The following is a 22,464-nucleotide window of genomic DNA, read 5'->3' as shown; positions in this document are numbered from 1 at the left end:
ACAACAAGGCCAAGACTTGGGGTTGAAGATCTTGTTAGAAAGGCAGAGGACAGTGGGACTCTCATATCCCGGAAAGGGAGAGACTTTAAAGTGACCTGGCTAGAGGGCTGAGTCATGGGAAGAGGCAGACCACAGAGGACTAGAGCCATTAGTGGCCCTGAACAGCCCCAGGAGCATGTAGGATTTTTGAAGACACCTGCCCCACGCTCAAGAACAGAGGAACTGAGAACCAATCCCTTTGACTCTAAACTTGAGCCTCCACTTCACAGGAATTTGCACATTCCCACAACCTTGCACTACAGGTGTAGGCCTGACTTATTATTCCAGCAGGTGCTTGCTGGCCTGTCCTATCATCCCATCTTCCTCCAGCTCTGGTGGTGTCCTTACTTCAGTCCCTGAGCCTGGTAGGAAGTTCTTGACTGTGATGGTCCGGCCCAGCGCAGGGAAAGGAGCCTCCATGACACTCCTCATGAGAGGCTGCACCAAAGCAGGGGAAATCCCCCGTCTTTTCTCAACCTCGTCCAAGATCTGGAAGAAAGAACATGAAGACACAGATGTATAAACAGGAGGCGAGAGGGAGACAGAGAATAAAATACAACAGCATTTACATACCCTCCTTACCCCAGCTTGTGTGGAGCCCAAATATGCAGTATCAGAATACTATGGAGTGAGCAAGAGAGACTAGAGTAGAAACCTTGGGTGAAATCCTTGCTCCACTGAAGTCAATGGTAAAACCCACTGTCTTCAGTGGAACCAGGATTTCATCCTTTATCTTGGAATTTCTTTGCTCTGGTCATTTTATTAAAGGGACAAGCCAATGTTTGCTGGTCCATATTTTCATGCAATTTGCTTTTTCATAGTCTGTTTGCAAAGTTCATGTAATTAGTGCGTGTTCCCGCCCCCAGTGCCGTCTTCCAGTCTCTCAAGTCCGAGCCCTCCACTTTACTGAACCTCATTCGTCTAGCCTTGATTTTGCTTTCAGCTTCATCGCTGCCCACAGCGCAGGTTCTGTCCCTCCTTTCCCCCTCACCTTAGAGAAGAGGTTGAAGCACCCAAGGCGGCTCACGATGCAGTAAACCTCAGGGAGACGCTGCCCTTTCCCACTGGGCTTTCAAGAGAGAAACACAAACACAACCAAAAAAAGGCAGTTAGTTCAACCGAGGCAGAGCGCACGCGGCTGCATTCTCTGGGCTGCTTGGGGCCTGGTCCCTCAGGGGCTGGCTGGTGAAACAGAAGAAGCTCTCCTTGTGAAACCATGAGAAACGCGAAAAGGGGCTGTATTTTGTAGTGAGGGGATGGATTCTGAAGAGGGACCTTAAACAGAGCAGAGGGAAGCAGAAAGCTGGAGAGTCCCCTCTTCTGTGCCTTTTGCTTCTTCGCTGAATCGAACAGCGGAAGCCGCGCCCCACCTTCAGTTGGCGACAGCAAGACAAACACAACAGAGGAGGGTTCCCCCTTTGGACCCTTTTAGGGAACAGAATGGTGAATAGTTACCAGTAGCCTTCTGCAATATCCAAACCGTCTACTCCCATCCTCACCAGTCAGGACAAAGGAGAAGGTCTCACTGCAGTAGGGAGAACAGAGACAAGAAGATGAAAGAAAAAAAACGGTCACATTAGGAAACACACCGTACACACACCCACTCCACCGCCCAGAGAACACTTTACTCCTTTCATATCTCCACCTTTCCCCTCTCACGCTGGTCCCTTCTGGACTCTCCAGGAGTGTCTCCGCCTCCACTGGGTTTCTCTCTCTTTGCCTTAATAGCTCCCATGGCTGATATGTACAAACCCAGCTCTCATGGGGGAGGAAGACACCTGCCTACCTGACAAATTGGTAGATGGGCGCCCAGTCCTTAGCATCAGGGAAGCAAAACTGGGGAATGGCTTTCAACTGATCCTCTGCCTCTCGCATGAATTTGAAGGAACGCTCAAGCTAGTGGAGAAGAGAAGGAGGGCATGTTTTCAATTAGTCACGTGGGGATGGAACAGCTTCAAATATTTGTCCTGTGATGAATGAAGAGGTGATGACCGAGACTAAGCTTTTGCCTGGAAGATATTAAAATTGGTGCTCTACTGGCTCACCTGTCCTTAGGCTTTTTCTAAGCAATTCCCCTCACACACTCCGCACCAAACTCTACTTTTGCATTTGTTTGTCCCTGCTGGGTCTCTCTTCCATGCTGTGATGGAGGAGGCTATCTGTGCGGGGACGTGTGTGCAGAATAAAGCCTCCAGCAAACTCTTGTTACACGATGTTGGAAAATGCACTGCCACATGTTTTTGTTTGGTCCTGTTTCTCATGCCTCATGCCAAGAGAGACCTGCTAGGAATAGCTTTGCTCTCCCTGCAATGACAGTTTTCTTCACCCTGAGAATCACAGTCGCTGGTCTCTCCTAGCAATACCAGGTTGCTTCCCTTTTACCGAGATAAGTGGTGGAAGAATTTTTTACACACTTTCTTCCTGGGCAGTGAAGAATCCACGTAGCTGCTCCATCTGCATTCGAGAACATCATGAAGTTCATGGAGGGCAGGGCCACCTCCAAATCCTCTGTCCTATTAAACAATGGCACAGCAGGGGATTATCCTGCATTACATTATGGGCTAACATGAGAGCTCTAACTTCCCCCGAGGGTCTCCTGTTTAAACATGCATTCTGTAGCATGCTAGCCAGGAGGGCAATGGGTTCCAGATGGGGCTGAAGAGCCTAAATGATAACACTGCTACACCAGTAGGCCTTTGCCCAGGCACCGAACCTTTAATGGAAACTGCTGGGTGACTTCAGGGACATATGCAGCCCCAGCCTGTTTCTTGTGCAGCGATACCACGACGAAGTACTCAAACAGCTGCCTCTCTTGGTACTCGATCAAGTCCCGCTCCAAGGTTTGATACCGCGGGGCTTGCTTCAGGCGGGACTTAACATGCACCAGCCGTTGGCTGTGAGCTACAAAGAGCGAGAGAAAGAGAGAGCGAGAGAGAGAGTCATTTGATATTGGACTTTGGATAGAGCTCCCACCATGCTTTGGAATGACCTCTTGTGAGCTCACCGTGACTGCAGTGTGTTTCCTTTCCCAAGGGCTGAGTGAGAGGCAGAAACATTTGGAAGTTGTGCGATACAGCTTCCAAGGAAAAGCTGTAATGGCTTAGACAGTATGTAATCTGAGCACTGTTTCAACACAGGTGTGTAGTACTGGCCAAAAGCACACGGGAGGAGGGGACAAGAGGGTGGGTGCCCAAATTGCAACCTATGGGGTCTAGGTGGCACAATGATTTAATAGGTAGGCTTTTCAGACGGGGAGACCCAAATTGGGTAGCAAGTGAAAGAGAGAGTTCCTGGGGTCATCCTCGTCCTCATTCATCTACATGTCAAAGCCAGCACGTGTGACTGATGGATAGAGGCCACTGGCAGCACTTGAAGCCCAGAACTAGAGTAGCTGGGGATACTGTAGGTCAGAAGACAGGCTGAGTAATGTCATGGCCCCAGGGCTGTAATGGTGTGATGGGGGAAGCTGTAGGCCAGGAATGAAATGCATTGGCAGAGGGATGAGTGAAAAAGGTTGCCTGATGCCAGCCCATACTATGCCTGAAGCTAATCAGAGCTCCAATTACTTTTATTTTTTAAAACAAGAGCCAAGTTCACCCAAAGATACTGGGAAAAGGACAAAACTGACGAGCAGTCTGAGACTACCACAATGTACAAACTATGGGACAATAAACACTCCAATCGGGAAAGTAATGAAAAGCCACCCACTGGAGAGAGGCTAGACAAGATTCCCTCGGAACATTTTTCCCCTGTAGTTTTATAGTTAGGTTCAAAGTAAATCTCCAAAAATGCCCCCTCCCCCCGTAAAAGTAAACTGCAAGATGAGACTGCAGAGCACTTCACAGCCAGAGTGATGCCCCCAAGTTTGACAAGGGCAATCCATGATGGTGTACTGGAAACTGATCAGCACCAAATAAAGTGAATGCAAACAAGAGCTCTGCCCAAGAAGGCTTATATGAATGCCTTGGGCCAGATCCTTGGCCCCCCATTAGGTTGCTTTGTGCTGCTCATAGATTCCAGCTGAATACAACTGACAGCAGTCCTATGGCTCGTCTAAGTTACACCAGGAAGTGAAAAAATGTCTGGTGAGGCTATAAGAGGACTGGAAATATAGCTTATAATCATCTTTTATCCCCATCCCACCTGCACCAGTCAGGGCCTGGCTACAGGTGGGGGGGGGGGGTTAAGGCTCTTTATTGTCTAAGGCCGGGGTTTTGTCTTTTAGCACTGGCCTAAATCTGCTCCCTCTGAAGCTAATGGGACTTTTACTACTGTCTTCAACATGAGCAGAGTAGGCTGAGTGCTTCTGAAAATGCCACCCCCGCCCCCAAGAATGCATGTACACTGTACCATTCTTTTGGTGGCATGTAGTGTACATACGTGCATTGTCCCCCTAGCACAGGTATAAACAGAAGAATAAAACGGTGAGCCACAGCTTAGGGGAGTCGGTACAGACATGCCTGAAGGCTGTGGGTATGTATGTGAGAACATATACTACATGCCTCTCCACTCACTCAAGCAGTGCCTCCCCATCTACACCGCTACAGTAACTCCTAACGTAACGTCCTCCCGCTTAACGTTGTTTCGAAGTTATGTCGCTGCTCCATTAGAGAACATGCTCGTTTAAAGTTGTACAATGCTCCTTTATAACGTCGTTTGGCTGCCTCCTCTGTCCATTGCTTGTAAGATTCTGTGGAAGAGCAGTGACTTTACAAGGGAGCATTGCACAAGTTCCTCTTCTCCGCCTCCTTCCCCTTCTTCCCAGCGCTTCCCCCACTGCCAAACAGCTGTTTGGCGGCGCTTAGGACTTTCTGGGAGGGAGCGGGAGGAGCGGCGATGCGTCGGGCTCCAGAGAGGAGGTGGAGTGGGGGTGGGAAGAGGTGAGCCTGGAGTGGAACTGTGATGGGAAGAGGCAGGCCTGGAGCATCCCCCCGCAAAGTCGGCGCCTGTTCTTCTGGGTGGAAGCTGCCGCTGCTGCTGTGCAAGGTGCTTCCTAGCGTCCTTGCCTGCAGCAGGCTGTGCCTGTGTGGGGTAAGCCAGGGGCACCTCCCCATCACAGTACTGTACAGTATATAATGCCTTTTGTCTGCCCCCAAAACATTTGCTTGGAACCTAACCCCCCGCATTTACATTAAATCTTATGGGGAAAATTGGATTCGTTTAACATCATTTCACTTAAAGTTGCATTTTTCAGAAACATAACGACAACGTTAAGTGAGGAGTTACTGTATTTTTAGCAGCATATTGCCCCACTGCCTCCCGGTTGCTGGGGAAAGAATCTGGCAGGGGGGAGGCAGTGGGGAAAGGCTGCTGCCTGCCCCCTTCCAGAGCCTTTCCTTGCCACAGCTAAAGACTCCGTCACTAGGAAAAGGCTCTACCAGCTTCCCAGTGCTGGAGTCTTTCCCTGCAGCAGCACTAACTGGCTCCTACTCATGGGAAAGCAAAATCCTCCCTTCTGGATTCTTAAAACAGGCAGATTCCATCTCCAAAGATATGCACTTTCCATGAATAGGAAAAGCAAACTAGCAATGGAAGAAAGAACTGTTGAAACAAGGAGAAGAAAGTCCCAAAATTTGCTCTTTTTGAACACATGGAATGTCCACTCATGTGTAGAATTACAATCTTTTTCAGAACATGAACACATGGTAACACAGAGCTAGTGTAGTTTTTACCACTCTAGCACCGTGATACAGTGGTAACACACAAACATTTTTTACTGGAAGATTTTGGTGTAGTGATTGGGCAATGGCTATATAGTATTTCAGTAGAATTGTTCCCACATTGTCTTGGAACATATGGGCCAAAGAGGTGGTGTTTGGACCCTGATCTGGATTAAAAGTAGGTTTGAGGCCCAATCAGGGCTCTAATTCAGGTTCAAACAAAAGTCTCATGAGCTGTCCTCACTAGATTTCAGCTAACTGCAAAGTGGGTAACCGGCCTGTGATAAGCGGTCAGGTGCTAGGACCCTGCACAGAGATACAGGCCTATTGAGCTGATTCACCCTGGCAGCCAGACCAGACAGTTCATATTAACTCCAGTCCAGGAACAGAAAAGGGCTCTACGAAGCTCATTGAGTGTCTCTCAGGGCATGTCTGCACTGTAATTAAAAACCCGCATCGGGCCCATGCCAGCTGACTTGGACTCGTGGGGCTTGGGCTAAGAAGCTGTTTAATGGTAGCGTAGACGCTTGGGATCAGGCTGGAGCTGGAGCCTGGGCTCTAGGACCCTGCAAGGTAGGAGGACTGCAGACTGAGCGTGAACATCTACACCTCAATTTAAAAGTCCCTTAGCCCAATCCCTGCGAGCCCAAGTCAGCTGACATGGGCCAGCCGCAGGTGTCTAATTGCAGTGTAGACATACCTTCTGACGCAGAGGTAAGTTGAGTCAGGGACAGAAGGATGCTGCAGGGAAAAACCCTGCTAACAGCTAAATTCAGGAGGATGCTCAGGGTGACGTTTATGTTTGTTTTAATTTTTCTATTAAGGCAACCCCCAAAAGGGGTAAGGTTAGGTCATCTCCAGTACTAGTGCATTGTGTGAGAAACAGAGCAGGAATGCCACCTGCGTACCCCTGCCCTGCACCAGGATCTGACTGACCTGTTCCCCAAACCACAGGGCTAAGGTTGTATCTCTGCACAGGAATCTGAAAACCCTTATAGTTGGAGGAGCTTAGATTTCAAATGCCAGTTTCGGCTGGTTTCTAATTACGGCTATAAATCCAAACATAATCACGGTGTCACAGTGCTGGAGTGATAACCAGGGCAGGGAATTCAAGGAGATTCTGGAGGAATCCCTGATACAACACACAGTTCCTCTGGGGCTGAGCAAACAGCCTCACGTAGACACACAGGAGTTTCACAGCAGAGCATGTAGTGCAGTTCAATCTCTCTACTGAGCTATCTAGAGTGCCTACGCTGCGATAGTTTGCTCCTCAAGTGATTGTGCAATACGCCCTTTGGACGATGCTTATGCTGTCACATTGCAATGCTGCCTCTGGCAGCCTTCTTCACACATTTGTGACCCTTTACTTATTGAAACCTCTTCTGAACTGCCTCAGTGACCAAGCCAACTCCCATGACAGTCAGTTGAGAAACTCCCATTGACTTCTGTGGGAGTTGGAACGGGCTCTCGGTTGGTTTCGGGCTTTCGTGTGTCTCAAACTAAGCTTCTCCTGCGGTTCTGTGGCCTTTGACTTCTCTCTTTTCTGAGTAGAAATGAGTCTCTTCTCTAAGTGCCTCAAAGAGAAGAGGAAAGAGCTAATATACCCCTGGAAATCAAGTGCAAGTTTGTGAGTAACCATCTCCCATGTGTGTGGGCAGGGCAAACTTTTCTTACCTTTCAGTTTCTCTTCGGTGTCACTGTCCGATTCACTGTTCTCATCTGTAACTACCAGGAAACATGAAATAAAGACTGTCTAAAAACAGTGCACTTCTTATGGATGGCAGAATAAAACCAGGCTTAACCACTTAAGGAGGCAGAATGTATTGCACACAAGGGCTCTTTCTTCCCAGGGGTGCCCATGACAATGGAGCCTTAGCTCACCATTCTTGATACCTTCCTGTCCATTAGAGGGCATTCAGAAAAGAGCAACAAAAGCAATTATGTGTATAGAGCGAATGGAAAAATCCAGAAATTTTCAATGGACATTCAGTTGGTTGTATGGATGTAACCAAGCACAAAATTTGGATCTAACATGCTTCTCTTGCTACACAATAACTTGAGGGACGGGGGAACACAGTTAATTGCCATTCTGGATCAGATGCATGGTCTGTCTAGTCCAGTATTTTGCCTCAGACAGTGTCCAGAACCAGATGCATTAGAGGAAGGTGCAAGAAACCCCCACAGCAGGTCAATGTGGAATAATCTGCCCCCATTAAGGTCTCTTCCTAATCCCTAAAAGAGATTGTTTTAAAACCCAAAACACAAGCTTTTATATATATCATGACAAACATCTACAAGCATCTGTGAGAAAGAAACACCAAGAAGGGGAGGAATTGTTCAGTGCAACCCATGAGGTTACCATTAGGAATAATGGAATAAAACTGAGTCGGGGGGAAATGTCCTTACAGTAAGAGCTCCTAGGCTATGTCTACACTACCTTTTTGTCAGTAAAATGTTGTCGGTCGGGGTGTGAAAAAACACCCTCCCGGCTGACAAAAGTTTTACTGACAAAAAGCGCCGGTGTGGCTAGCGCTATGTTGGCAGGAGATGCTCTCCCGCCGACAAAGCTGCTGCCCCTTGTTGGGGCTGGTTTTATTTTGTTGGCAGGAGAGCTCTCTCCTGTCAACAAACAGTGGCTACACAGGAGACCTTACAGTGGCACTGCTGTATTGGCACAGCTGTGCCACTGTAGGGTGTGCAGTGTAGACATAGCCTTAGATAGTGGACTAGCCTTTAGCTTCATGAAAAGGGCCCTACCAAATTCACGGCCATGAAAAACGTGTCAGGGACTGTGAAATTTGGTCTGTTGTGTGCTTTTACCCTATACTACACAGATTTCATGGAGGAGACCAGCATTTCTCAAATTGGGGGTCCTGACCCAAAAAGGACTTTCAGGGGGGTTGCAAGGTTATTTTGGGGGGGGTCACGGTATTGCCACCTTTAATTTTGCACTGCCTTCAGAGCTGGGCAGCCAGAGAGTGGCGGCTGTTGGCCGAGTGACCAACTCTAAAGGCAGCGCCCCGCCAGCAGCCGTGCAGAAGTAAGGGGGCTAATACCCCCCCCACAACTCCTTTTTGGGTCAAGACCCCTACAATTACAACACCATGAAATTTCAGATTTAAATAGCTGGAATCATAAAATTTATGATTTTAAATTCCTATGATCGTTAAATTGACCAAAATGGACCATGAATTTAGTAGGACCCTATTCATAAAGGAAGCCCCAGCCAGTCTTTTTACACTGAACCAGACAAAGTATTAGAAAACACACTGTACATCACGGTAAAAAATTCAAGCCAGGCAGAAACTCTCAGAAAGATTCAGCAGCAACATGCTTTGGTCCATGTTCATTTACCTTTCCCTGAATTGCTCTCTGTAGACTGGGACAGCCTCTTGACGCGTTTCTTTCCCCTTCGGGCCTCATAAATGGCATTGATTTTCAATACCAGCTGCTCAGCAAGCAGGAGACAGAAAACAGGGTTAGTGCCCTTTCCCCAATAAGGGAGATGAAAATGTTTTTGTTCCGGAGGAAATTTTCAGTTTCCTAATACTGGTCAACAGCCTTCCCACCATTAGACCCTATAGGTACCATAAACACTGTGACCCTGTCTACCCTTTGTTGACTATGAGTCCCTCTGGGCCATCCCCTGGACCAGCCCTCCCCACTCTAGTGGATTCGAGAACAACAGATCACCAGTAAAGATTACGGTTGAACTGTTCTCAACACCTCTTACAGAAAGCATGTTAGAGACCTACTGAGGATTTGAAAACCTACTTAGGTTACTGAGAACCTTATTCAAAAAAATGCTTTAGACACTGTTAAGGTTCCTTCCCTACTCTGAACTCTAAGGTACAGATGTGGGGACCTGCATGAAAGACCCCCTAAGCTTATTCTTACCAGCTTAGGTTAAAAACTTCCCCAAGGTACAAACTTTGCCTTGTCCTTGAACAGTATGCTGCCACCACCAAGCGTTTTAAACAAAGAATAGTGAAAGATACCACTTGGAGACATCTTCCACCCAAATATCCCCCCAAGCCCTACACTCCCTTTCCTGGGGAAGGCTTGATAATAATCCTCACCAACTGGTACAGGTGAACACAGAACCAAACCCTTGGCTCTTAAGGACAATGAAAAATCAATCAGGTTCTTAAAAGAAGAATTTTAATTAAAGAAAAGGTAAAAGAATCACCTCTGTAAAATCAGGGTGGTAAATACCTTACAGGGTAATCAGATTCGAAACATAGAGAATCCCTCTAGGCAAAACCTTAAGTTACAAAAAGGCACAAAAACAGGAATATACATTCCCTCCAGCACAGCTTATTTTACCAGCCATTAAACAAAACAAAATCTAATGCATTTTCTAGCTAGATTACTTACTAACTTAACAGGAGTTGGAAGGCTTGCATTTCTGATCTGTTCCTGGCAAAAGCATCACACAGACAGACAGAACCCTTTGTTCCCCGCCCGCTCCAGATTTGAAAGTATCTTGTCCTCTCATTGGTCATTTTGGGTCAGGTGCCAGTGAGGTTTTCTTAGCTTCTTAACCCTTTACAGGTGAAAGGGTTTTGCCTCTGGCCAGGACGGATTTTATAGCACTGTATACAGAAAGGTGGTTACCCTTCCCTTTATATTTATGACAGATGCTTTAAACATTTTCCACATGGGGGGAAATCAGTGCTAACTGAAGCCACTGTTAAAATGAGTAAAAAAAGTCTTTTATTACAGTCTCTTTTGTAGACTAGTCAGGGCTGTAGATTCACGGGGTCAGCCCATCATCCCTCTTTACACTGCAGGCAGAGAATGACCCTCACAGGGCAAATGGGGGTTCCCCTTGTGTAGGGACATCCCCAGATGGTTTGAAGTCAGTATAGCCAGTTCAAGGCCAGGTGGCTCCTGTCAGTCAGTTGGTCCAGTTGGTGTTCTGGGAGTAGAATGAATGGGGCATGATCAGAGCTTGCTGTCATCTAACGCCAGTGGCTCCTAGGGTGTATAGAGCACCTGAGGCTGATCTACCTTGGCCCAAAGCATTCCCTGGGTGTGGGATGGCAACTAGGTAGCAGAATGCAACTTACACGCAGGTAGACCGTAAGATCCAGCTCAGAGAGTTTTAAAAAACAATTTCAAACAAATCCCATCCCATCCATCCCAGCGGCACAGCTCAATTATTGACATTTTTAAATATGAAATGGATGCCTAACATGACACAACATATAGTGCAGGTGGGATCTTGGGGGAGGCAAAAGAAGGGGCCACAAGAAGCAGAAATGCTTTATGTTAATAGTTTGGCTTTGTTACTACGCTTGTACATATACACCTATGAGTGACCTTGGAGAACAACCATCGTGTAATCGACAATGATAAAGAGATGCTGGACTTACTGACTTAGTACAAATTTGGTCAGAAATGCTTTAAACAAAAGCCTTTAGGATAGATCATTTATTTCACATCTCGAGCTGTCTGTCCTGGTTCTCATGTTGGTACCAACATCAAGTACATAGTAAATCTTATTCCAGGGCACATAACACTACACTCACCAATAAGTTCACACCCCTTAACTTCCCCATCCATGACACTTGATGTGAACTTGTGTACACACATGCACATCCTGAAATGTGAATGCTCTCTCTCTCTCACACACACACACACACACACAAGCACGCTAAGCAGGCACATGGGAAAAATCTGCATCTCTTTTTAGGCATGAACACAAACATTGTGAAGACCCAATATGTACAACACAGGCATGCAAAATTAAATTTGTACGGATGAGAAGACATAAATACACACAAGCACACATTTTCCCAAAGGAAAACTGTCTGCTCAGAGACACAGTTACAGCCTAGCACTGCTAACCTTTGCCAGAGCTTTGCTAAGAGCAGGAAAAATAACCATGTTTTGAAAGCATTCAATATGTGATCCACAGCCTCAATTGAATTGAACCCAACTGCTCCCTGATCTAAATCTAAAATAGTGTCATGATATGTGAAATCACAGTCAATCTTAAACAGGAAGTGTTGTTAAAGAAAACACCAATAACTACAGACAAACAAAGGATTCTACACAGCTTGAGTTCCAGCTTTGTCTCCTTTGTTTATGTGGGATCACACCCCTGCTTGGAACTCTTACAGCACATTGAGACATCTAGTGATTGAATAATATCTTGAAAGAAAATATATATTATCACCAAGTAACAACTATTGGACACGTGGCCCTTCATGGGATCCACTGCTCTCCATGTCCTTCACTAAACATGGCTGGAAACCAAGATGTAATCTTTGCAAAAAATTCGTCCATTTTCTATCAACATTTGAATTTCATTAAAAAAAATCTAGTTGAAATTTTTAATTCTGAATTTTTTTTTACTTGTTTTATCCCTCACAGTAGTGTGGGACATGTCAGAGAGAAAAAATACATTCTTTAGACCAGTGGCTCTCAACCTTTCCAGACTACTGTACTCCTTTCAGGAATCTGATTTGTCTTGTGTACCTCAAGTTTCATGACACTTAACTACTTGTTTACAAAATCAGACATAAAAATACAAAAGTGTCACACCACACTATTATGGAAAAATTGCTTTCTTTCTAATTTTTACCACATAATTATAAAATAAATCAATTGGAATATAAATATTGTACTTCCATAGTATATAAAGCAGTATAAAGTCATTGTCTGTATGAAATTTTAGTTTGTACTGACTTCACTTGTGCTTTTTATGTACCTGTTGTAAAACTAGACCAATATCTACAGGAATTGATGTATCCCCTGGAAGACCTCTCTGTACCCCCAGGGATACATGTAGTTCTGGTTGAGAGCCTGGTTGAGAACCACTGCTTTAGACCTTGCAGAGATCTTTGGACCCCTTTTCCCATGAGAAAAAGGGTGGTGGGATGTAAAAAATGTTTAGTACTAACTGTGAAAGGCTAATGGAAATCAAGTCATAGCCCAGAACTCTTCCTAAATGTTATGGGCATGACACTGGAAATTGCACAAAAAAATCATCCTTATCAATGTAACAACACATGAGAAGCCAGGATAAGTGAGGAAAAAATCCCTGAAGTTACCTTGGGAATCTTCCTTCTCCTCTTGCCATTCTGAGCATCTCCCAGGGAGAAGAATGTATCATCTGGGCTGCTGGGGGTAGAGGGAGGGCTGATTTTGGAAGGGGACCCAGTACCGTCACGGCTCAGTTTCCGTATGTCCAGCAGTTTGAAACTCCGCCGCTCTGAGTTTTGTCGAAAGAAAATGGGTTTGGAAAGCAACTGGGGAGGGAGACAGAATGGAGAAGAGGAAATAAATTAACACAGCACTCCACCCCATATACTTCGCAAGGAAACATTGTGACAGCACTCATTTCAATTAGGTGAGCTGGAGCACATGGCTAGCACACAGGCAGATGCGGCTTACCAGTATGCTTAGCAGATTCTCATAGGACCAAGAAATTTGCATGGCTGTCACAGTTTCCACAGGACTACCATGCAAGTCAATTAAAGACAATATTTCAGAGGAAGGTGCAAGAAACCCCATCATGGCCAGCAATGGAAGTTAGTTTCTTCCTAACCCCATCAGTAAGTGGTTGGTTAAGTCCAGTGGCAGCCCAGAAGGCTGGTATATTACAGTATCCATGTTCAGATTCTAAATTCCCCAGCCCAAAGGAGCTGGGAGTAGTGCCAAAGCAGCACACTCAGGGGGAGGGAGTGCCTCAGATATCCTAGGGAGCAGCTCCTGGGAGAAGCTCCAGAGAGATAGGGCCATTGTGAAATGACACTTCGGGGGAAGCGTGAAGAGGAGGTAGAGGAGAGAATACAGGGGGAAGTCATGGAGGATTCTCTCCTCATCAGTTATGATCCCTCCACTATTTATAACTTTTCTATTTAGCAAAACTAGAGAAACCTATGTGTGGGTATGAAGGTGCAGCTTACTTTTACGTTGTCAGAGTTGGCCAGTGCCTACAATTTCTCCTGTCGGTATGTCACAGGGTGAGCTTGGACCTTTAAGGGGGTCCAAGTTCAACTCACTCCTGTGATAGCGGGATTTTCAAACGCACTCAGCGTTGGCCTAATTCTGTTCCCGTTTGGAGTCAATGGGAGTTCTGCCATTGATTCAACAGGCACAGAGTTAGGCCAGTGCTGTTTAGATAACAAGCTAATGGTCCGTCAATTCAAATGGATTTCAAATTCAGCTCTCTGGTTAAATCCGAGCAAGCTGCTTTTCAGTGCAATGACGCTCGGTTACAACTTCTATTGCATTCTCCTTCTTAATAGTACAGCAGCACCCAGAGGACCAGAGCAGGATCAGTTCTTCATTGTGTTGGGTGCTGTACACCCACAGAGACAATCTCTGTCCTGAAGAGCTTATTCTGCCCTCCTCTCCCAGGAATGGAACACCTTCCAGGGAGGGAGGAATTGGGGGCAAGAATGAGCCGTCTCCCTTTTCACGGCTTCCAAGAGGGTGAAGAAGCTTCTCCTTTGGAGACTGGTCTCCACTGCTTCTTCTATCAACCCAATGATTCAATTTATTTATGATGGGTCTTCAGGGTGGGGAGGCCTCTCCGACACTCCTAGTCAGTTCTGGGTTGGGGGAATGGGACGGGGCAGGGCACTACCATGATTTGGGTCCAGTAAGGTTCATGCTATAGTTGAAACTATGCTGGCTACCACACAGCGTGTTAAGAGCACATTTCTCCTGACCAACGCTGACAGCAACGTTTTGTGTTAAGAACCATGTAGCAGTATAACTGTGTAATTTCAGCTCCTAGATACTACCTTGACAGGGGCTCCATAAGGATGAAATTCATCCCCATGCAGAGGGCCAGCACAAGGCCTATGCAATAGTTCAGTCCCATTTTGAGAGCTTGAGTGCGACTTAAGAGGTGGATGGGTCCTTGTATGTGCCCTCTGCACAAGCGTGAATTCCATCCCAAATACCTGTGATGAAGAGATTAGCTATACATCCACACTGCAGTTTATCTCTGGGGGTTAAGGAGCTGATCAAAAAATGCAGACACATTTTCATAAGAACATTTCATTGCAATTTCACATTTTCTAAAAATCTCAATCACTCTAGAAGCTGGTTGAAAAACAGAAATATTTGGGGGGAGGAGGGGAAAGGTGTCAACATTTTGAAAAAATTTAAATCAGCCCTAATAACAATTTCTGCAGCTTGGATAGCATGGCGAGGCCCATTGGTAAGGAAAATTGAGTTTATACCCCCGCTATCGACATTACTTGTTACTGGTGTGATCCTCTACTGTCACATGGTCTGAGCCTGAGGCAGCCTGGACAGTGTAAGGCAGCGTTTCTCAAATGCGGCCACCACAGCCACCAGGGGCTTTTCTTGCAGCCACGACATCCTCTTGGACAGTGGGGATGGGGCAGCAAGGCAGTGGAGCCTCCCCCAGGGCCACCAGCTGGAGCCACAAATGCCAGAGGAGCAGGCAACCAGCGAGTTCCCCACTTTGCTAGGGCAGTGAGTTTTGACTTCAGCCCTGGGGTGGAGGGCGGCAGGATCCGGTCATGGGTCTTTGGGTTCTGGCTCTGGACTCCGTCCATGCGGCGGAGGTGCTGGCCCTTGGCTCACATACACACACCCTGCATCACCCCTGGCCCCTGCTGCCTCACCGGTCACCCATCCTTCCCCACATCGTTCCTGGACCCTGCTGCCTCCCTCCCCATCCAGGGCTTCTGGCTTGCCAGGGCTGAGTAAGTCTGCTGTGAAAATTGATATTTGGATGTTTGTTAATATCACTTTTCACAACAGACTGACTAGCTAGCTGGGATGCTGTGAAAAATGATATTAACAAACATACAAATATTACTTTTCGCAGCAGCAGACTTACTAGCTATCAAGTCTTTTTAAAAAAGCAACCAAAAAGCCAAACAACAAAAGCAAAACAAGAATGTGCAAAGCACCTTATTTGTGTTTCTATTCTGTTTAGATCCAATAAAAAATAGAGACAACTGTACATTATTTTTATGATTGAGTCTGCAAAAAAACCCACCACCCTACATAAATAAATTACAATGATTTGGATGTATATACGTTTATTTGTTTTTCCTAAAGTTAATTAAGTATTTTAGGAAAAATTGTCAGAGCAGCCACCAGCAAGAGTAAAAAATGTGTTGTGAGAACCCCTGGTCTAAGGGTAGAACAAGTAGCAACTGGAAAGACACAGGAGGCAGACAGCCCGGATGCCCTTCGCTGGATCACAAGCGTAAAGAAAGGGGCTCAGACAATATATTTACCTCCTCCTCTGGTCTCATTGCTAAAGAGAAAGACAGCGCCAGACTGAGGGTTGCAGCGCTTGCATGAGATGGGGGAGTCCCCAAGAAAGTAGGACCTCAAGGGTGCACTTGTTAAGGCTGTCTTACCTAGCAAGGAATTTTAGTAAGCGCCTCCCAGTGAAACCACAGGGAGCTGGTTGCTACCTTTAACCAAACTTATCAACAGAAATCCAACAGGACCTTCCTAATGGATGGGGCAATAGATGCTTCACTTCACAATTCTTAACAGCTGCAAAAATGGATTACATATTGCCCATGGATACCGATCAGATTGCTGGGCCTTGACTGGCGGAGCATTCCAGTGCCACTTTAAAGAGGAGGAGGCTACCTTACACTGCAGCAGTAAATGGCCTTTCCCTGTATTTAAATATTGTGAGTGAATGTAGCACTCACAAAATTGTGGGGCTAAAAGTGCAGGGCTGAGCAAAATACAAAGCAGCCCAGTATGGGTAAAACTTCCTCCTCGTAGCTCTGCCAATGGTCCTCAACTCTAAACCGGAACCCCACCCTGCTCTCCAGTTCTGGGGTTCCACTAGACTGAAACGGAGACTGCCATCTGGTGTGGATCCTCTGTAGCCATGGGCCCAAACCAACACCCCAAATGCAAACACCCCTGAATCTCAGGAGAATTCAGTCCTGGATCCAAATTTTGCAACAGAGGTCTATAATCAGTTCTGTGCTGGACACGTGTAGAGACTAGATCAGAGCACACCTCTTTTTCCCTTGGAATCTAGTAAAAATCTGACTCCAGGTTTCCAGAGGTGAAAGGCCAACACGAGCCCACTGCACTACCACAGCCCTTCGCATGTCTGTCCATATATGAGTCACCATCTTGGTTCAGCTCAAACAGCTGCTCTTCCTTTTGTGATCTGTTTGCTCTCCCCAAAACTGCTTGCATGATGGGGAGGCTTCACTGGGAACACATATTTACAGAGAAAATGGATCAAAACAGGATTTTGTCCAAAACAAAACATGATGTCTAGTATCACACCCTTCTCGCATAAAATCTTAATGTAGCCCTGACAATTACAAACCCTTACATCTTATGACGGATTATTGAGCGAGTTCCAGATGCATGCTCCTGATATACTGTTTAGGAGTTAACCCCAATATGAAAAAAATGAAAACAAGAAACTGTACCAAAGGGTGAACATGGGAATTCTTGTGCCCGTGGCTCTCTATTCTCGCTATTGCACCTCCCCTCAACAGTAGCTAAAACCTAAAAGGTGAAATCCTGGCCCCATTAAAATCAATAGTAAAACTTCACTGGCCTCAATGAGAGGAGGATTTCACCCAAAGCCTTTTGGGAACTGGACACAAGTCATGCTGGTTGAACTAGGATACCTTCGTGGGTGTGCCAGGCACAGAGGAGGTGGGGGATGCTGGGAAAGTCAGGACACATTTCTTCCCCAGGCAGCGGCTGTTCAACTCAATGTCTTCATAGGGGTTTTCCTTCGATGGCGGATCTGCAGCAAAGAGCCACACGTTATAGGTAAGAAATGCAGAAAATCCTGGAGGAGTCCCACAAAATCTCTGCTGGGATCCTGTGGCTTTCTTTCTCCCACCCCCCACATCTGGTGGTTTAAAAAAAAAAACTGTTCTCAAAAGTTCTTGCCATCCTTTCCCTCTCTCCAGCTCTGGGAGTCCAGCTGCTTACTGGATTGCATCCAAATCCTGACGAGGATGTGTCCGGCCATAGAATTATGTCACAGAAGTTAGAGATGGAAAAGACCCATTAAGTCCTCCAGTCCATTTCCCTGTCAATGGAGAAGTCATAAGGTTTTCATACACCATGGCCCTTAATATCCTTTGTCTTCATTCTTCTGATTCCCGGTTCTCTCTGAATTAAAGGTCTGTGCTCCATCTAAGTCCCACGTAAGCCTTCCAAATATCGTTTAAGTGGGTTTAAGTGGTGCATAAGCCTCATGCTGCTAATTTGGGGTGCCTTGATTTGTAGGTGCCCACCTTGAGACAGCTAGTGCCTGATTTTTCAGAAATGCTGAGCACCCACAACTCCAGGTAACTTGAAAGCAAGCTGAAGATACTCAGCGCCTCTGAGAGAACAGGCCTTCGGTGTCTCAGTCTGGGTACTTAAAATCAGTGATGGAAAATGTAGACGCAAGTGTCTGAATGGGCAGGCAATTTATTATGAGCCTTCCCTTTCCTTATGCATCCCGTCATGGCACCACAACGGAGAGCCATTCGTTCAAAGCAGCCTTCTTTCTCGCATTCTTGTACACACCCAGCTGAGAAGGAAAATAGGAGGTCAGTAATGCTGGGGCAGGCACTGCAGCTGTATATGGTGCATGCATCCGAGGAAGCAAGCCGCAGCTCACGAAAGCTCATGCTCAGATAAATTGGTTAGTCTCTGAGGTGCCACAAGCCCTCCTGTTCTTTTTGTGTACATGGTTTGTATTTCCTGTTTGGCTGCGCAACAGCCTGCCCTGCCAGAGGTCAATGGGGAGGGGGGGACGCAGCTGAAGTCATCAGACAAGGACACAACACCACAAGACCTTTTCAACCTCTTCTCCTATGATACTCCATGAGTCTCTGAGTGACCCACTGTCTGGACTCACCAAGGTGAGGGAGGTAAAAGTACTCTTGTCTGCCAAAGAAAGCTGCATGCAAATGTTCTAGAACCACACACTGCCCCGGAACTAGAGAACTTATTTTAGGTGTAGGTTTTTCAAGGATGTGAATTATTCCAATTGTAATTATCGGATCAGTATTTAACACACTGGAGAGACAGGAGCAGTGAGAATTAGCACTCAGGACAAGGGGACACTGCAGCTCTCCTCCTGCTGCCAGCGCTGTTTGCAGAAACTCTGGCACTGTGTCTGCTCTGAATTGGTCTGGGAGGCAGCCAGGTTTCCCCCACTACTACCTGCAAACCCTGCCTCTTGTCCGTCCTACACTGAATTCCAGTGCTTTGCATAAACAATGCTGAGCAAGACAGGAGAGCCATGGTGGGAGACAATCTAAGTATGCCTCCCAGCCTGGCTAGACAGACACGCATTAGCTCTGCTTGAGCTAGCATGCTAAAAATAGCAGTGTGGACATTGTGGCAAGAGCTAGTCACCTGAGCTCAGACCTAGAAGGCCCAGAGGGCTTGTGCTCATGCAGCTAGCCTATGCCACCACTCACATTGCTATTATTAGTGCACTAGCAGGGGTCTGTTTATCCACGCTGGGAGACATATAGAAAAGGGGAAGTTCTAATCCTGACAGCTCCAGTGTGTGTGTGTGTCTGTGTCTGTGTGTATGTGTGTGCTCTGTTTCGTACATATTATCATCCGTGGGTCATCACTAGCACCCTGTGGCAGAATGACAGACTGAATCATTCCAAACACCCCGCTCACCATGCACAGCTAGAGCTGTGTATCCTTTATAACATCTCCCAGTCTGTGCTTTTATGAAATATAAAATTGTAGCTTTGCTGGAGCCATCCCTGTCAGCCCTCTCCTCCTCCAGATTCCATGGCAACCACACCAGGACTGCAGGGGTCAATTAAAGATCATTAACTCCAGACAAAGCCCGGCAGAGCCTAAGCACACAGAAAGCAAACAAAAACCCAAGTGTGTCCCACTTGCCAACTATTATCCTTCCCGCTATCCTTTTCAATCAAAAGGTAGAGAGAATAGGAATTTCAGCATGGCATCGGAGTTCTTTGCCACCTTGGGGAGAGAGGCGTGGCTGTTTAGGAATGGAGGGATTTGCCAGTGCTTTAACCCTGGAATGTGATCCCTGTTATTCCAGCTGGAAGGGTCATACTTACATAGTGGCTTTGACCAGCAGCTGTTAGGGCATCCCCTGTCCTTTGGCCCCAAAGGGGAAAGAGGGCACATAAGGGCCCCCTAACTCTTGCAAAAGAGGCAGGCAGCTTTAAAATTTACAACTAATGCCAATCTCTTCTGATTGGGGGAAGGACAGGGCATCTCCACCTTGTCTGTAACTAGGGTGACCAGACAGCAAAGGTGAAAAATCAATCGGGACAGGGGGTGGGGGGTAATAGGAGCCTATATAAGAAAAAGACCCCAAAATTGGCACTGTCCCTATAAAATCAGGACATCTGTAGCAAACCCCCAGGGGATGTGTAACCTTTGCGAGACCTCTCTAACCAAACACCATGAGAGTTTGCTAGGATCAAAATGGCAATGCCCTGCTGGTTCCTGTGGCTCTCTCTCCCACCCCAAACAACGTGACCCACCTCTGTAGGATACAACAGCACTGATTTCCTTCCTCTCCAGCTAAACTCTGCCAAGAGGTTCATTTAACTCTAGCTCTGCGACAGCTAGACTCAAAGCTCTTCAGCACACGGGATGTGTTCTGCTCTATGTTCTGGAAAACACTGTGTATGTAAGCGTAGGATAATAAGTTAACATTCCTGGGAATAAAGAAAAGGAGTACTCGTGGCACCTTAGAGACTAACAAATTTATCTGAGCATAAGATTTCGTGAGCTACAGCTCACTTCATCGGATGCATTCAGTAGAATGCATCCGATGAAGTGAGCTGTAGCTCAGGAAAGCTTATGCTCAGATAAATTTGTTAGTCTCTAAGGTGTCACGAGAACTTCTGTTCTTTTTGCGAATACAGACTAACACGCCCGCTACTCTGATTCCTGGGAATGGAGCTGATGGAATCTCAGCCATCCCCAGGCACCTGCACTAACACTGAAGGGTGGAATAAATCACGGTGCCACAAACACGAACCCAGGGATTGTGGGACCCAATTTTTTAATTTCATGGCCACCCGTTCACACAATATTTTTCTTCCTGCTGGCTGATATTTTGTGTGTGATGCACCTCAGTATGCTCTTGCCTAATAAATACACTCTTCTAGGTGAGCCCTTGGACTGTGACACGTTTTCATCGATGGTCCCCAAGTCTTTTTAGTTGTCCAACCCCTCCCCATCCCCCTCTTGAAGCGCCTACCCAGAATATCTTCATAGACGTTTTCCTCAGATAAAGTGCGTGTGAGGGCCAGCTTGGTCTGAGCGTACCAATCCACCCGGCCATTCTCGGACGACGACTGCAGCAAGTCTTCAAACTCATAGGACTTCCTGTGCCATTCGGGGGGGGGGGGGGGAGGAGGAAGAGGAGGGAGAGAAATCGGATGGAGAGTGATAGAGATAAACAGACTGTACAAGTCCAATAATTCAATATCGTTCACTAGCCTCCAGCAAGTCACTCAGTCAGCAACATGAGCTACAGGGGAGCCAGTGCCTCACAGATCCATCCCGTACAACGTATAAAGCAATGTCGACATGACAATCAGTTTTTACCAGACTGGGGCTGGTCAGCAAATGTCAGGGTTGCAATGGTTCATTTACTGTATAATGATTCTAACACACGCTGAAGATGTAAAAGACTGTGGGCCACAGTCTGCAATGCCGAGGGCATGTTTACAGGGCAATCTGAGGCCTGCCTGCATCACAGGAAGACATACCTGCGTTAGCACAGCTAAAAATAGCAGTGTAGCTGGAGCAGCACAGTCTTCAGGGTGGACTGTCCAAGCCCGCCGCGGACCCCGGGTACCGACTCGCCCTGCTAGCTCGCCCTAAGCCCGTGTCGCCCCAGCCACACTAGCGCAGGTAAGTTAGTGTGGACATGGCTACCTGTGCTGCAGTCACGCCTCCGACTGCGGTCTAGATATACCCTAAGTCGTGCCTTCCTCCACAAGCTGTCCCACTGATCACTACTCAACATGAGTAAGAGTTGTCAGAAATCAGGCCTCCTATGAGTGGTGCAGGAGAGCAATACGCTACCTTGAATGAGAAGGGAAAGCAGTGGAGCATCCTAGTCAGCCGAGCACAGAGAGGTGTAAAGTCTCTCCCAGTCCACATGAAGTCAGGAATTTTTATTTTTAGGGTAGCTCCACTGCAGAGGATAGGCTCAAAAAGGACAGTACATTTATAAGTCAGGTTCCCCCTCACACCCCCACTCAAATATTTGGATTTACAAAAGGGGATGGGGTGAGGAGCCACCTCCAGCAAAACCTGAGTAAACAAGGAACAGACTTGAGCAGAAAGGGCAGCTCTACTCTGAAAAGTGACAGGGTAAAAATGGCATTGCAAGGTCCCCTCCCTTACCATCTCTCAGGGGTTTCTGATCAGCTGTGCTCATTCTGCAAGCAAAAAAGGTTGTTTTGTTTTGTCTTTAAACTGGCAACATCATGAACTCGTCCTGGGATTGGAGAGTCAAGCTGGAATCATTCATTCTCACTCATTGTTACTATCATAGGATCTCCATGTCAAAGTCATTACACCTGTGGACACCTATTGGCCTTCAGTGTTTGCACAGGTGTAACAGAGCAGAATATATCCTGCAGGCTCGTGATCACTGACATTGCTGAGATGGAAAGAACACTGCTGCACTTTCAGAGCCCAGCGTGAATTTAGGGAGCAGATAGTCAGAAAGACATCCTTTTACTTACAAGGTTGAGACCCAATAAACATAGACCCCGATGATGCCACTTTTGTGGAGGCC

General features: G+C 46.7%; 1 protein-coding gene across 3 annotated transcripts in view; it reads right to left on the bottom strand.

Moving 5' to 3' along the window:
- The window catches only part of DENND2A (DENN domain containing 2A), an 87,323-nt gene that overhangs the window by 21,428 nt on the left and 43,431 nt on the right, over nucleotides 1-22,464 (bottom strand). For all 3 annotated transcript variants that reach the window (XM_048830731.2, XM_075122927.1, XM_048830708.2), the window contains 10 exons: nucleotides 20,911-21,038; nucleotides 17,324-17,445; nucleotides 12,761-12,958; nucleotides 9,054-9,147; nucleotides 7,374-7,424; nucleotides 2,753-2,940; nucleotides 1,826-1,935; nucleotides 1,495-1,564; nucleotides 1,031-1,108; nucleotides 388-528 (listed from right to left, as the gene is read on the bottom strand). In XM_048830731.2, coding sequence (XP_048686688.1) covers nucleotides 388-528; nucleotides 1,031-1,108; nucleotides 1,495-1,564; nucleotides 1,826-1,935; nucleotides 2,753-2,940; nucleotides 7,374-7,424; nucleotides 9,054-9,147; nucleotides 12,761-12,958; nucleotides 17,324-17,445; nucleotides 20,911-21,038 — 1,180 coding nt within the window. The remainder of the gene's footprint in view (nucleotides 1-387; nucleotides 529-1,030; nucleotides 1,109-1,494; nucleotides 1,565-1,825; nucleotides 1,936-2,752; nucleotides 2,941-7,373; nucleotides 7,425-9,053; nucleotides 9,148-12,760; nucleotides 12,959-17,323; nucleotides 17,446-20,910; nucleotides 21,039-22,464) is intronic.

This window comes from Caretta caretta, chromosome 1 (genome assembly GCF_965140235.1).
Source record: "Caretta caretta isolate rCarCar2 chromosome 1, rCarCar1.hap1, whole genome shotgun sequence".
NCBI lineage: Eukaryota > Metazoa > Chordata > Testudines > Cheloniidae > Caretta > Caretta caretta.
Note: the sequence above shows the minus strand (reverse complement) of the source record. Positions and strands in the feature narration are given on the sequence as shown.